The following is a 16,234-nucleotide window of genomic DNA, read 5'->3' as shown; positions in this document are numbered from 1 at the left end:
AATGCTGTCTCCCTGGATTCGCCATAAACTTGCTCACTGCACTAACTGCATGCGCCAAATCCGGCCTAGTACAAACCATAGCATACATCAGACACCCCACTGCACTAGCATATGGAACCTTTGACATGTCTTCAATTTCTTTTTCTGTCTTTGGGCACTATGAGGTAGACAATCTGAAATGATTCGCTAAAGGTGTGCTCACTGGCTTCGCATTACCCATGCTGAACCTCTCCAACACCTTTTGTATATAACTACCCTGAGATAACCACAATTTTCTGGAATCTCTGTCCCTGCGAATCTCCATCCCAAGAATCTTCTTGGCCGCGCCCAAATCTTTCATGTCAAACTCTCTACTCAACAAAGTCTTTAACTTGTTGACTTCATTCATACTCTTCGCAGCAATCAACATATCATCCACATAAAGTAACAGAAAAATAAAAGAACCATCATCAAGGCTCCTCACATAAACACAACAGTCATACTCACATCTCCTGTAGCCAATCCGAATCATGTAAGAGTCAAAACGCTTGTACCACTGCCTCGGAGATTGCTTTAGCCCATAAAGTGACTTTCTCAATTTACAGACTAAGTGCTCCTGTCCAAGTTCTGAAAATCCTTCTGGCTGCTGCATGTAAATCTGCTCCTCCAACTCACCATGAAGAAAAGCTGTCTTTACATCCATCTGCTCTAACTCCATATCATAATGTGCTACCAATGCCAACACTACCCTGATGGAAGTGTGTCTGACCACTGGGGAGAAAATCTCATCATAGTCAATCCCAGCTCTCTGTGAGTATCCCTTTGCTACCAGACGTGCCTTGAACTTTTTTCCTTCTTTTTCTGATACTGCTTCCTTTTTCTTGAACACCCACTTGCATCCTATCGCTTTCTTCCCCTTCGGAAGCTCCACCAACTTCCATGTCTGATTTTTCTTCAAAGATTCCATCTCCTCCATCATAGCACCCATCCATTTACTCTTCTCCTGGCTGTGTACTGCCTCCTGAAAAGTAGTAGGATCTCCACTGCTAGTGATTAATGCATAGAAAACCAAATCTTCAAAACCATACCTAGTTGGTGGCTTGATAGTACGCTTAGGTCTGTCTGTGGTTATATTATGTTGCTCTTGATCGGCTGAGGTAGAAGTCTCTGTACCCTGAACATTATTCTCCTTGACAGAACTCTCTAACTCCACCTGCACCACCTGCTTATTGCTGCTGCAACTTTCTGGCATCTGCTTCTCTTCTTCTTGAGTACTTTTCAATATGGCTTTCTCATCAAAAACCACATCTCTGCTGATCACCACCTTGTTTGCCTTCGAATCCCAAAGCTTGTACCCTTTCACCCCTTTCTGATACCCCAGAAAGATACACTGTCTAGACTTCGGGTCTAGCTTTGACCTCTCCTCACTAGGAATATGCACATAGGCAGGACATCCAAGTACTCTCAAACCGGAGTAGTCTACCTCATTACCTGTCCATACCTCCTCTGCAACCTTACCATCTAGTGCTGCCCTAGGTGACCTGTTAATCAAGAAGCATGCCATATTCACTGCCTCTACCCAGAAGTTCTTTGCAAGCCCTGCATTTTAACCTGAGACACCGTGCTCTTTCAGCTATAGTCCTGTTCGTTCTTTCCGCCACACCGTTCTGCTGAGGTGTCTTGCGTACTGTGAAGTGTTTCTTAGTCCCATGCTGCTCACAAAACTCAATGAACTTTGAATCTGTGTACTCAGTCCCATTGTCTGACCTGAGGCATTTGATCTTTCTCTCTGTCTGATTCTCTACTTCAGCTTTCCACAACTTGAACTTGGCAAACGTTTCTGACTTGTGCTGCATGAAGTACACCCAGACCTTTCTCGAGAAATCATCAATAAAAGTTACGAAATATGTATGTCCACCCCGTGATGCTACTCTAACTGGTCCCCAAACATCTGTATGAATATAGTCAAGAATACCCTCTGTCTTGTGCGTGGCAGTCCTGAATTGAACCTTGTTCTGTTTTCCAAGAACACAATACTTGCAGAAATCCAGTTTGCAAGTTTTAATACCCTTCAGGAAATTTCTTTTATGCAGTTCCAGCATACCACGTTCACTCATATGACCCAAACGCATATGCCACAAGACTGTATTATCAGACTCAGATTCTGCAGCAGCAACTCCACCTACAACAGTAGTCCCTATCAACCTGTAGATGTTCCCTGCTACTTTCTGCCCCTTCATCACTGTCATAGCACCTCTACTAACCTTCATTACTCCACCTTGAGACTTGTAACAAAACCCGTTAGAGTCTAAGGTACCCAATGAAATTAGATTCTTTCTCAAATCTGGAACATGTCTAACATCACACAACGTTCTAACCACACCATCAAACATAGTAATTCCGATATTCCCTATTCCAATAACTTTGCAAGATGCATTATTACCCATCAAAACAGAACCAGAATTAACTAACCTGTAGGTATCAAACCAATCTTTATTGGGCGTCATGTGATAGGAACATGCTGAATCTAGAATCCAAGAATCCGCGAGATGATCTGAACTGGATGAAACTGAAAGTATATCACCATCACTGCTCTCTGTGTCTTCTTTCACTATATTTGCAGACTTGAACCCTTCAGATCTGTCATCATCTTTACCCTTCTTTTTCTCAGGACAATTTCGCTTTATGTGACCCTGTTTTCCACACTTGTAGCACGTTATGCTCTTCTTTTTCCTGGATTTAGACCGAAATTTACTGCGATTTGATCCATTCCTTGTGTTGCTTCTTCCACGCTCCTGGTTACCCTTCACCACTAAACCTTCTCCCTGAGAACTCTCAGCACTGGCTTTCTTCCTCTGATGAAAACCTAACAAGGCTCCAATGACGTCCTCTAACTCTAGGGTCTCCTTTCCCCATGTCAGAGTTGTAACCAAATTTTCGTACGTAGGAGAAGCGGGTAAAGAATGCAATAACATCAACGCTTTGTCTTCGTCTTCGAACTTCACATCAACTCACTGTAGATCACTGATAATCTGATTGAACACGTTGATATGTTGGCTTAAATCAGCACCCTCTGTCATCTTAAGACCGTACAGTTTCTGCTTAAGATAGAGCTTGTTCGTCAACGACTTGGACATGTACCGACTCTCCAATTTTGACCAAATTGCTGCCGGCGATTCTTCGTCCATGACATGATACATCACGTCATCAGCCAGACAAAGTCGTATATTTGAAACAGCCTTAGCCTCCAATTCCTTCCACTCTGCATTACCCATGTCATCTGGTTTCTTTCCATACAAGGCCTTCACCATACCTTGTGATACTAACAGATCCTTCACCCTTCTCTGCCATAGCCCGAAATTCCCAGTTCCATCGAACTTTATCACATCGAACTTTGCAGAAGACATCCCTACAATCTTATCTTTTTGCAATATAAATTATAGAAAATAGGATCTGATGAAAATAAAAAAAAATACCAGAAACGCCCCTCTTCTCCTAGGTCAGAACGCGAGCTAGCGACGGTAGAACTCCCCACCTCGCGCGTCTACGGTGACGTACGGGTGGGCGAAGGCAGACGGCGGCGCGTGGCAAAGATCCTTCTCCCTGGATCTGATGCGCGGCTTTGGTGGAGACGCGGCAGAGATTCTCCTCCTTTCTCCGGCCACAGACAGCGTCAGGGAGACGCTCTCCTCCTCCTCCTTGCTCGGATCGTGCGGCGGTTCCTCCAAATCTGGCGCGGGCGGCGTGCGAACGGTGACGGGAGGACCGTGCACGTGGCCTCCTCTTCTCCTCCGAACGGCGATCCGAACGGGGTGTCGATCTCCTCTGGTTCCGGCCACGAACGGTGGCGCCGGACCGTGATCAGGCCTCCTCTCTTCCGGATCCGGCGTGCGGCGGCGATGGGGATGCAGGCGGCGGCGCTACAGGATGGGAGGATCTTTCTCCTCGCTTGCGGCCGATCGGCGACGGGGTTTGGGCCTCCCCCTTTCTCGGCGATGGAGGTTTGGGCCTCCCCCTTTCTCCGCGACAGAGGTTCTTCTCCTCCGGATCTGTTCACACGGCGGCGGCGCAAGGATGCGGGCGGCGGCGTGACAGGCCTTCTTCCCCTTCTTCCACGGGAGTCACCACAGACACCAGGGAACGCTCACGGGATGAAGGGAGTTTGGGGAAGAAGACGCCTTGGAGAAAGCGCCCTACACCACGTGAAAGAGAATAGAAAACACTATAGCCCTTCCTCTTACGTGCCCTCCCACAGCTTGGGAACAGCGCCTGAGATCCCACGTGAAGCAGAAGACGCCGAAACTCCTCTTCCTCGCGTGAAGGAAAACACCCACGGAATCCTGATGCTCTGATACCAATTGTTGCGAAAAATACAGGATCCAAACGGCGAACAGAACAATGCATAGAATTGAGAGAGGAAGAGGAAGAAAAAATTGAACACAGGGATTTACATGGTTCGGCAATGTGCCTACGTCCACGGGAGCGAAACGGCCGTAACTTTTCTTCTGTCACCTAATAACAAGGGTTACAAGATATTTATAGCTAAACCCTAACCCTAGAGTCCCAATCCTTATCAGCATCCCTGGTAAAATAAAATATTACATAATTATCCCAAAGATAAATATATTCCGTCGCTTCGCTCCGCTCTGTTAGAATACCAGTGTACCACTCAAATAAGAATACCACTTAATATGAGCCACTTATTCTAACATATATATATATATATATATATATATATATATATATATATATATATATATATATATATATATATATATATATATATTGGTTATTATATTTGCATATTATAATATATGACTAATTTCACTGAAAATTGTGTTAAGATGTACAATAAATGACAGTAAAAATTTCATATTGCCAAAATATTCTATGTCCTATTCAGCAATTTTAGTTTGATATAATATAATTCAAGGACTTATATCTAAAAAATATTAATCTTAAAAATAGTTTAGTATATCTTACAATATACAATTTTGATTGAATAATATACTAACTTAACTTTTAGGTTGGTCAATTTTCATGAAAGCTTACGATCATGTCTGTGTCAAATAATTATTACGTTCGTCAAGACTTGACATAATGAATGATATGGAGTTGTAGCACTTGATATTTACGATGGTTTGAGCTCTACAACATGGCTTAAGTTTGCCACTACTTCCTCAACATGGACATATAAAAGATATCATGTACATTGGCTAGAATAGGTGGCAACGCAACTCTATAAGCTATCTCACCAATTCTTTCTAGTTTTTCAAATAAACCAACAAACCTGGAACTCAAGTTGCCCCAAGTTTTGAACCGCACGATCTCCTTTGTAGTTAACACTATAAGAAATACATGACTGCCCACTTGAAACTATAGTTTGCATCTCCTCACATCCGCATAACTCTTTTATCTACTCTATGTTATCATCTTTTAGTTTGCTAATTATACTTGCACACTTGTGGTGTATTGTTCTGAGTATATGGTGGTTTTCATATCTCTGACTCATTTTTTTGGATCAGGAGCATGATAATTAATGTGGTATCAGAGCAAAACCGGTCAGCACAAGCCTATTTGGATTTTCTATGAGTTCCTTCTCCTCCATTGAATCATTAAGAGAAGGGTGACTTAGCTGTTTGGACACATACGATGTGGGTTGAGGGATACACCAGTATGAAGGATTGATTTGATATATATAGAAGGAAAGGAAGAGATAAACCAAAAAATCATATGGAATGAAATTGTAAGGTAGTATTTTATATCACTACATTTTTAGAAAGTGTGGTTTTAAATATAGTGAAATGGTAGCAAAGGATTCATATAGCCAACTCCAACTAGTTTGAGATTAAGACTTAGTTGAGTTGAGTTGAGTTGAATTGAGTCAAGAGTGGAATAATTATACTAGATCTCCGTATTCAAACAATTGGTCTGAATTCTAATTGCTACAACAAGATATGGTTCCTTCTCTTGCTCTCATTGGCATTTTCATGAAAAAAAAATGCAGTATTAGTGTTACATTCTTTGGGTTGCCTCTAAATAGGGTTTCTCTAATATAGAGAAACAATGCAAGTCCTATTTAACTCTATTTTTCCCTAAGCTGATCTAGCATATGTTTCTGTCTATAAGCCCATTCTACACTTTTTCTTTTGCATTGGTAATCTGCTCTATGTTCTAATTCTTAAGGCAGAAACGGCTCAGTCATTTGTAAATGCATGACAACCCAATTTGTCATTATAAAATAGGATATAGTTAATATCTCCAATGAGCAATGTTAGAATATTTGGTTGCAAGGACGTCTCCAAGCATCTAAAAAGGTTTATTATGTACAGAGATAGGACAACTATGATTTGCTTTGAATTCAAGAAGAAATCTATGCTCCACTTCCAAATTTCCAAACTAAATCTATGGTGCCAAATTAACTTTTAGGCATGTTAAAATCCAACCCAAACGCTTAAACTCATAGGTTGATGGACCAGGCATCCAAGAAGGTTTATTATGTACAGGACAACTATGATTTGCATTGAATTCAAAAAAAAATCTATGCTTCCACTTCCAAATTTCCAAACTAAATTTATAGCACCAAATTAACTTTTAGGCATGCTAAAATCCCACTCAGAAGCTTAGATTGGTAGGTGGATGGACCCATGCATATATAAGCACCAATAAGGACCTTCTCTATTCAATATGGGATTATTACTACTCTCTCAAATAAGAACTTTGAAGGATTGATGGGAAAGAGGGACAAGACCATGTTAAAACCCAACCAAGAAGGTTATCCTAGTAGATGGATAGACCCAAATGAGTATATAAGCACCATTAATATCTCTTCCATGATCAATATGGGCTTATTATTGCCCTATCTATAAGTTTAGCTAGCAAACTTTCCAGTTTTCACCTCTTGTACTTTTAGCTATGTGTTATACATGTTGAAGAATAACTAATAATGGCATGAACAAAAAGAACTTTAAAAGAAAATGTTACTTTTACATCTACCGCTGGTGTTGTTAATGACAACATGGTTTTTTCTTGACCTAACCTTCAACCTAAAAAATAATAGACAAGTACCTAACATATCAATCTAAATAAGGTAACTTGGCAACTACGTTAATGACGGAGGTTTAGATATGTAAACTTATGGATATTTGGATTGAGTTGAATTGGGTTAGATTCATAGGGGTCATCTAATATTGACCTATTTTAGCCACGGCCAATATATAGATCAGATTGGTTGCAGGTCAAGTAGAAAATATATAAACAAAACCTAACATTGTTTTCAAACTAATAAATAGGCACTAGAGCTGCAGAGGTAAAATAAACTTATTTTATTTTCAATAAAATTCACAATTTAAATATTTTATTTTAAGAAAAATTATAGAGGATGCAAACTTGATAGGTCTTATAAAGGATTGTTAATATAAAATTTAAAAATAAATATAAAATTAGATATTCAACTTTGAAATCGAGATAGAGAGGGAGGAAAGGAGATATGGGATTTCAGAGAAAGGACCTAGATTAGTTGATATGATTTTAAAAGGGATTTCTTCTAATCATTCTTATAAATTTCTAAAACAAAAATAATAAAAAAATAATTATCAGATTTTGCAATGAGTTTGTGAGATAGCAAGAGTAGTTAGGATAAAGATACGAGGAACTTGGAACACTATAAAGATCAAATTAAATATGGGATTTGGATGAAAAAGAGAGGATCGAGATTAGTTGTGTGCACATTTTTTTGAAACAACTCATTGATTGCTGTTATTATGTTGATACTTGTTATAAAATAAAGTTTTTTTCTATGAAATAGAGAATTATCCATCTACTATCAAACCACACTATTTTCAAAACCGTATGGAATAGAATAGGCAACAGATCATGTTTTATACGACACTACAAGTTTCTCATCACCATCACACCCCACTCCTAGTCAGAGAAGAAAATAGGCAAATACAGTAATGTGGTTTAAATAACTCATGCACGACCCGCCGCTTCCAATCAAACCAAACCTTGGACCCAAAGAAAACGCCTGCATTTAGTTAGCCGTTTCCCACCTGTTTTAGCGAGAGCTAGAGAGAAGCGTGGAGTCGTTCCCTTTCTCAGGGATTATCGTCACGAAAAGAGCTTAACTAAAAGACACCAGGCCAGCGATGAGCTCTGCGATTTTGCACTTCATTCTCATGCTAGATTTTTCAGTCTTTAAATCGTTCCCAATAATACCAGTATAAACAGTATTAACCATAAAAACTGTTGCAGGAGTACATGGACGTGATCTTCGAGACATCCAGAGGAAGGCACTTCACCATAGAGATTGGCTTTTTTGACACTGTGCTCGAGATCAAGGAGAAGATCCACAGGTATGAAGGCTACCCAGTCTCGAGCCAGAAGCTGGTCTTCATAGGTGAGGAACTGATTGACGATCGCGACACCGAGCACTACAAAATTCTTCAAGGTTCTCGACTGAAATTGATCGTCGCCGAGCCTGATGACGGAAGTCAAGTGAGAGCCGGCCGGGTCCATGTCATTGTCAAGATTCCAATTTCAGAGAGGCAACTGTTGTTGGAAGTCAATGTAATGGACGCTGTTAGCAGGTTGAAGGAGAGAATTCAGGAGTTTGAAGGCATACCAGAAAATCAATTTGCATTGTTTTATGGTACCATCGAGTTGCAAGATAATCGAGCATTGGCTGACTATGGAGTTACCGAACAGTCTGAAGTGAATGTAGTTACAAATCCATTTCTGCCGGATTATGATACCATCAAGTTACAATACTATCGAGCATTGGCTGACTATAGAGTTACTGAACAGTCTGAAGTGAATGTAGTTATAAAGCCATTTCTGCCCGGTTATGTTACCATCGAGTTGCAACACAATCGAGCATTGGCTGACCATGGAGTTACCGAACAGTCTGAAGTGAATGTAGTTACAAGGCCATATCTGTCGGGTTATGGTACCATCGAGTTGCAAGACAATCAAGCATTGGCTGACTATGGAGCTACTGAACAGTCTGAAGTGAATGTAGTTACAAGACCATTTCTGCCAGGACCAACAACCTCTACATCCAAGAAACTGAAGCTGCTGGTGATGCCGAAATGCAGGACAAAGAAGATACCAGTTGAAGTGAGTGCATCGGATAATGTAAGCGAGCTGAGGAAGGAGTTGCAGAGATTGCAAGCTCATCTACAATTTCATCTGCCTAGTGAAGGATACTTCTTCATGTACAAGCAGAATGTTATGGATGATAATCGAACCTTCCATTGGCATAATGTACAGCCAGGTGATACCATTGAAATTTTTAATGGGAGTGTGACCGGTGGATCATGATGTTCATTTGTTTTGTTTTTTTTTTTTTTAATACTGCGCATTTCAGAATTAATTGTAAGCCTGCTTGGGATTTAGTAAAAAACACCAATTAAATCTCTGGTGGTTGAGAACAGATTATGATTTCAATTTGATCTTCATTTTTGTTAAAATATTATTATGATTCTCAGTTGTGATCAAAAGATCTTTTAGAGAAGCAGTGTTGGGTTTTATCTGAATAGTTTAATAATTAATTATGACATCAACTGTTGATAATTTATGTTTGATTCCAATTGGGTGAAGCACAACACTGGTGATGTTTTTCAGGATTAGTGACGAAATGGTTGGAACTTTTGTTCAACATTTCGTCTTGAAGTTGGAGATGTTTTTCATACTTAGTGATGAAACAGTTGGAACTCATTCAACATTGTGGCACGTGAGAGCCTATTTGGCAAAGAGAGGAAGCTGAGAAAGAAAGTTCTACTGAAGAGATGAGTGATACTAGAGGGAACATACAATATGTTGAAGTAGAGGAAGAATTATAGATATCTTAATCCTTTTCCTGTAGTTGATCCTCTGTTTAGAACAATTCTTGGTCACAAGTTAGTCTATTCTCCATCCAACAACTAGATATGATGTTGTTATGAAGACTTAAATAGTTGGACAGAGTCATGGGAAGCCTTGAAAAACCCATCCCAATAGACTCAATGTTGTTACGCACTAAACTAGCTAAACAAGGTAAAAAGGGGCAGCATGACTCGTCTAACAACTATTTAAGTCTTTTCCTAGCATTGAACAGGCGCAAAGCATGTCAGTGAAGCAAGGAAGGCTATGGTTCCTGTCTGATTGGTTCTCTTGTTTCTCTCAGAATAGGATGGTTAGACTAGACAAGGGAGTAATTATCATGGATTTTCTTTTCCTTTTTTCTAGTTTTTTTTTTGTGATTCTTTGTAACTTTCAAACCAGAAAAACTAAACAAAGAGAGGTGGTTATACTAATAAGAAAAAAACAAAATATCTTGGAGAATGGAGAATTTAGTCCATTATGCAACAGTTAACACCACTACCACCACCACAACCACCACCATCATCACCATCACAATTACAATTAATGTTTATAGCATTTACTATCAATGATATCCTCATACCAACATTACATGCCATTTTTTCAATAATATCGACATAAAGAATCAATACGTCATATCAAAGTCCGATACATATCTCATATCATAATCATATTCATATTATATACTTGAACATAGGTATCTAATCCTTTTAGCTCTACAGCCTTAACTACAGTGCATTTATACCGCTGCAGCTCAGGTATCACCATGATTATCCCTGTGGCAAGGTTACCACGATGTCCTCCGTGATAAGGATCATCATGATCACCCCCATGGCAGGGTCGCCACACTATATCCCTATGGCAGGGTATCATTATGATCACCCCCATGGTGGGGATCATCATACAATCAGGTGATGCATATAAATATATATAACTTAAGCATTTCCTTCCTTTTTTAAAAAAACTGTTTTGAAGTATACAATCAGACATGCAATATTCGAGATCTTACATGCCTGATCCAACATAACAAGTATCACCATGCAATTTAATTAATAGAACTACAATCATCAATTAATTATCTATCTTTATAGAGATTTCATGCATGATTAATTTTGAATTTATCATAATAATTTATACTATCTTGAATGACAAGATAATTTTCAATTCATATTGATTAATTAATATAAAGTGCGGATGTTACTTACCTCATAGATACCAACCATCCGACAATCTAAGCACCTCTCTGGAGTTCCTCGGGACCTAAAAATTCTCAACATTTCAAAACTCTCTCCAAAATTTTCAAACATTCTAAAATTCTAGTTTTTTTTTACACTAATTATCATTATAACGAGAAATTGAGCGACTAACCTTTCCTTGTATCACAGGTTGGGAGACGAGGGGTGGCACAGTAAAGACCACTTTGCGGCCGGCTCAGAGAGAGTGAATGAGGCGTGGATGAGAAAAAATCATTGCCCTTTTCCTACCACACGCGCACACACCATGGTGGGAAAACGAGATAGAGAGAAGAGAGAGACAATGGAGGAGAAGAACAGCATAAGAGGTGGTGGTGAAGGCTAGTGGAAGAAGGAAAGATGCGAAAGGGAGGAGATGGGTGGTGCTCGCGGGAAGGAAGACACATAGGGGATAGGGAGAGAGCGCGAGGGAGAGATGGAGCAGTGAAGGAGAAGGAAGAGGCGACGGAATGGTGTGAAGGTGTCGGGAGGAGTCCGGGAATACGCGAAAGAGAGAGAGCACGAGGCGAGAGAAAAGGAAGAAGGGATGTGAAGGTATGGAGATGGTGGAATGGGAACTGGGGTTGCACGGTGAGGAAGAGAGGGTTGGGGCACGGTGGAAGGAGGGAGATGAGCGGGAGAGGCGAGAGCGGCGGAGAGTGATGCATTCGCGATGATGGAGGGGTTAGGGCACGAAGGGAGCGGGAGAACAAGGGAATCGCTCCCCCAGGAGTTTGGGCCGGGGCCATGGCCATGGCCTAGGTGTCGCACGAACCTTATATCTCTTGGACTCTTGAATCTTCATGGCAAGCAATAGATTATTAATCTAGGTCAGATACGAGCAGGATTTATCTGAAGACTGAAGATACGGTGATTGAGATGTGAATAAGAAAATGGAACATGTTGAGCTAAACAGCAGACGAAGAGACAGCACAACCATAGGAGGGCAGGTTGAGCTGAAGTTTCTGTATTTCTTGAGCTTAACCTTGTTCAGTTTCTTTCCTATGGAAGGAAAATGAATATCCACCTTCCTTACAAAAGATCTTTGGGCGCACACTCTAGTGCACATGAAAAGTTCCTCGATCCCAACTAATGCTAGCTCAGTGGCTTCATGTTCAACCAAACCCGTATACCCCACTTTTTGCAAGTCACACAAGTCTCACTATGTCATGTGTCATGTTGCATAAAGGATGGTAACCCAACAAATTCATCAAGAGGTTGTGTGTGAGCATTCGTCCACTGCTTCAGCCTTTGCTCCTATTGAATTTCTCAAGAAAATTGGAAAGGCCTCTGCATCATGTTTAATGATAACAAATTCAAGGTAAGTTTCTGTAGATTGGAATTGCATTGATGATCCTGTTGCTTGTGTACCAAAACATTTTTGGATTTACACATTTTAGCATGTCATGAGGGAAACATGTGCAAAAAATAGGGATATTGAAAGAAGCTAATTATTTTACATAACAAAAGATGATGGGCATTTCTACCACTCCATTATGAGAATGTCAGCATAATAATATTCATCAAGAGGTTATGTGTGAACGCTCGTCCACTATTTCAACCTTTTCTCTCCCCCTACTGAATTTCTCACGAAAATTGGAAAGACCTCTGCATCATGTTTAATGTTGAAAATAAAAAAATAAAAACAGAGAAGGAGCTGAAGCTGGTAGATGATCTAGCCATTTCGATCTAGATATTCATAGAGAAAAAAATGAAGAGAAAGTAGGGACAAAGATTTCGAAAGGAAACAATATAGCTATTCTTTTTTTTAAAAAAAAAAACAGTGATTTCCCCTTCAATCATGAAACAAAATATTTTTTTGGCTAACCATTTTTATTAAATAGACGAAGGTTCCGAAAAGGTATAAAGATGAAAAACAGAAAGGGGAAAAAAAAAAAGGAGAGGAAAAGGAAGGGATGTGGAGAGAGGAGAAATCAACAAAGAACTTAGAGAGGACCATTCTGCTATAAATTAGAGAGAAATAAACAAGAAAAAAAAAAAGAAAACTTTAGGAGAGGAGATGAGGAGGATGGTTTGCGATGAATGGATCTCATGAAAATGAGGTCCCATTGTGGTGATGATACCAGAAGATCAAGTGGCCCAACATCCATCCTTTGGTCCCTAGGACTATTGTTGTGAGGAAAGGAGGGAAGAAAATGTTGGATGTGCTAGGTAGAACTACCGTTGCGAACAAAAGAGGAGGATTTTTTTTTCATAAATTTTTTTAAAAAATTTAAATTTGCGTAAATACCCTCTTGAAATTTATATTTATTTTTGTACCTCATAAAATATTACTTTTGCACAAATACTCCTAATATAAAATCAGACCCATTGCCGATACTAAGTAGCAGTCAAAAATTTATAACGGTTCTTCTAACACCGTTAATAAAAACCATATTTATTTTAATTAAAAATAAAATAAAATTTTGAAATTACTTTTTTATCTTCCATCCCTTATAAATAGTTTTTTTTTGCATTTTCTACCCATTAAGGATATTTTAGTCATTTTAATTTGAAACCGTTAATTTTTTTAACGACCTTAGATTGTGTGAGTATATATACAAAAACAAAGATAAAAAAAAGTATAATAGCAAAAAAAGTGTTTTACGATGGTATATATGTAAATATCAATTTTGAGAAGGTATTTATGTAAAATTTGATATTTAGAAGAATATTCATGCAAAAAACTCAAAGAGGAGAGAGAAGGCCGGTGCCCTTGTTTTTTTTTCCTTTTTGGTGAATTTCTGTAGGCCTTCTACAAAAAGTTGTGAATAGTAGGGTTTCTATGGCCTTTGGTCCCAATGGAACTCTCTAAAAGCCAAATAGGGCATAGTTCCCTATTTCGCACAGGTATGTGCATGCGTTGATCGTCACCTGATGCCACATTCCTTTTTTTTTAAAAAAAAAAGAAGAAACGCCTGCTGTTATAACTCATAAGGTTATTTGGACTGTAAAAAATAATTTGTAACTAAATATTCAAGCTAATGAATAATTCAAAGTTAGGAGTAACTCGAACAACCATTCTGCCAAAAAAAATCAAGAATTACTCTAAAATTTTTCAAGCCTTAGAGAATATTATTACTACCCATATTCCTTATTTAGATTACAAAGAAATGACCAATTATTTTTCTATTTTTGGATAATGCACCTTTTCCACTATGTTGTCCCTATGGTCGAGCAACATGACTCTGGCCTAAAATAAAAAAAAGGCAACCAGCAATACCATCTATTTTATGAGAGAAAAAAGGTTTTGACAAATTTCTTAAGCTCACAATTTTAAAAAAAAATAGAAAAAAAACTTGAAGCATAAAATTTTTCTTATGCTTTTAACACCTTGAATGTATCCCTGCATTTGTATAATATACTGACTCATCCGCTTAGAGTAATGCTTAAAGAAAAATTTTGCCAGATATTATTTTTCCTATATTTATCTATATATAGATTCATTGGAAAAAATGATTGTTGATTCTGTTGTCCAAACACTTTTCTTATATGCTTCCATATATGCATCATTCATTTTTCTTATATCTTAATATGCATATGTTGTATAGAAATTATAAAATTCTTTATATTTTTATAGTTGATTCATACTTATTATACTATTTTTTTAATATATTTATTCCTTTGTAACGGTTACATACATTCAGAAATGTTTGTTTGTATAATTGAATGCTAAATTCTATTATTTGAAAATGGAGCAGAATTCATTCAGATTAATTGTTTAATATTTTTTTGTCGTAAACTTTGTTATGTAGGATATTTGGTTTCTTTGTTAACTTTAATTTTAGATATGGATTTAATAAAAATTTGTCCTGATGTTATATATGTTGGAGGAACTTGTCCGTAAATTATCGCTTCCATCAACTATCTTTTGTATTGAATTGAGAGACAATGCTTTTATTGAATCTTTTGTGGACATTGTTATTTGTGAGCGAGATGATCTATCTGAGGTTATTAGAGTTTGGGGATGTTCGGGCAGCAATGAAACTATATCGGATGAAGATGCTACAATGCTAGCTATTGAAAAATTGAAGTAAAAGTTTAATTTCAAAATTAAGAATTTCAACTTTTTGACAAAGAATATTTTAAATGTTTATATGAAAGAATGTATGATGCTCATACAGACCTTGAGGTTGAGGTGAGGTAATTGAGGGCAGTATTACTTGAAAGGTACGAAAAATTAATGACCAAGTTCGATGAGCTGCAGGAGGAGGTCACATGATATAAGAAAATCTTCCACTTAGAGGCTAAGTCATCTAATGGATAAATTTTAGAGTAAGTATTGGGAAAGAAAAAAATTATTGTATATATACATAGCATGTGCATACACATATGTATATATATGTGTATGTGTGTGCGCGCGTCTATGTGTATGTGTATAAATATATGTAAAGGGAACCTTGTTGTACATCTAATGTGGATTAGAAAATAAAAATTTTGCCTTTTCTAGGTCCTTCATCTTACATTTAAATCTTGATTTCCACCTTCTTCTCAATGCACAGTTTCTTTGCTATTTACGGAAAAAATAGGATGGATCCCATAGAAGCAGCTAGGAAGAATAGAGTCACAAGGATGAATATTATCGCTGAACAAAGAGCTCAAATATTGGGGGGAAAAAAAGATAACTTCTGTAGCATTGCCGGAAACCAAAGCTTTACTAATGAACGTTTGCATTTTGTCGTTGACAATGAAGGAAACATAAATAATATTACATATGAGAGGTCAGAAAGCTGAAGACATTTTACAATAATTCAAACTGAAAGCGATCAACTATTATCAATAAGTAGAGTTTGAAATGCTCCAAGGACTATCTTAGAGGAAAATACTTTGGGAATGGATATTGATGATGTTTTTTTGGGAAAAGATCACACAGCTGTAATTGATGAATGCATATTCTTTTCAAAAGTTAAATATTATATTTACATATCTTATGATATTTGTTTATATTCAAAATTATCTGTATCAAAAAAATGTAGTTCGGCAAGATTCAATTTTTCATGCAAGATTAACTGGTGGACGGTCGTTTGCTCAACAAAAGCTACTCAAAAAATGCATAAAAATATGAGTAAGATGTTTTATGATATAATTTTTTTTCTCACATGATATTTTTGCAAATTTTGGTGGAAAAAATGATTCTTCATTTTTTTTATAGGAAATTGTAG

The 16,234-nt window shown here is 38.0% G+C and overlaps 1 protein-coding gene and 1 long non-coding RNA gene across 2 annotated transcripts; one reads left to right on the top strand and one right to left on the bottom strand.

Annotated features, from left to right (window-relative positions):
- Nucleotides 1-8,238: 8,238 nt before the first annotated feature.
- Nucleotides 8,239-9,504, top strand: LOC103696301 (ubiquitin-like domain-containing protein). Its single transcript, XM_088702971.2, has 2 exons — nucleotides 8,239-8,691; nucleotides 8,983-9,504. The coding sequence occupies exons 1-2, from the start codon at nucleotides 8,239-8,241 to the stop codon at nucleotides 9,298-9,300; spliced, it is 771 nt and encodes a 256-aa protein (XP_088559097.2). The 3' UTR covers nucleotides 9,301-9,504.
- Nucleotides 8,705-11,909, bottom strand: LOC148702712 (uncharacterized). Its single transcript, XR_015968053.2, has 3 exons — nucleotides 11,209-11,909; nucleotides 11,046-11,100; nucleotides 8,705-9,054 (listed from the first exon to the last, which is right to left on the bottom strand). It is a non-coding gene; the product is annotated as an uncharacterized LOC148702712 (long non-coding RNA).
- Nucleotides 11,910-16,234: the final 4,325 nt, after the last annotated feature.

Source organism: Phoenix dactylifera, chromosome 8 (genome assembly GCF_051530095.1).
Source record: "Phoenix dactylifera cultivar Ajwa chromosome 8, Ajwa_hap1_PhDact_Kaust_v1.1, whole genome shotgun sequence".
Lineage (NCBI taxonomy): Eukaryota > Viridiplantae > Streptophyta > Magnoliopsida > Arecales > Arecaceae > Phoenix > Phoenix dactylifera.
Note: the sequence above shows the minus strand (reverse complement) of the source record. Positions and strands in the feature narration are given on the sequence as shown.

Coding starts and splice junctions, on each gene's coding strand:
- LOC103696301 (XM_088702971.2), top strand. CDS start 8,239: ATGGACGTGATCTTCGAGACATCCAGAGGAAGGCACTTCACCATAGAG. Junction 8,692..8,982: donor GAGTTACCGAACAGTCTGAA/GTGAATGTAGTT, acceptor GCTACTGAACAG/TCTGAAGTGAATGTAGTTAC.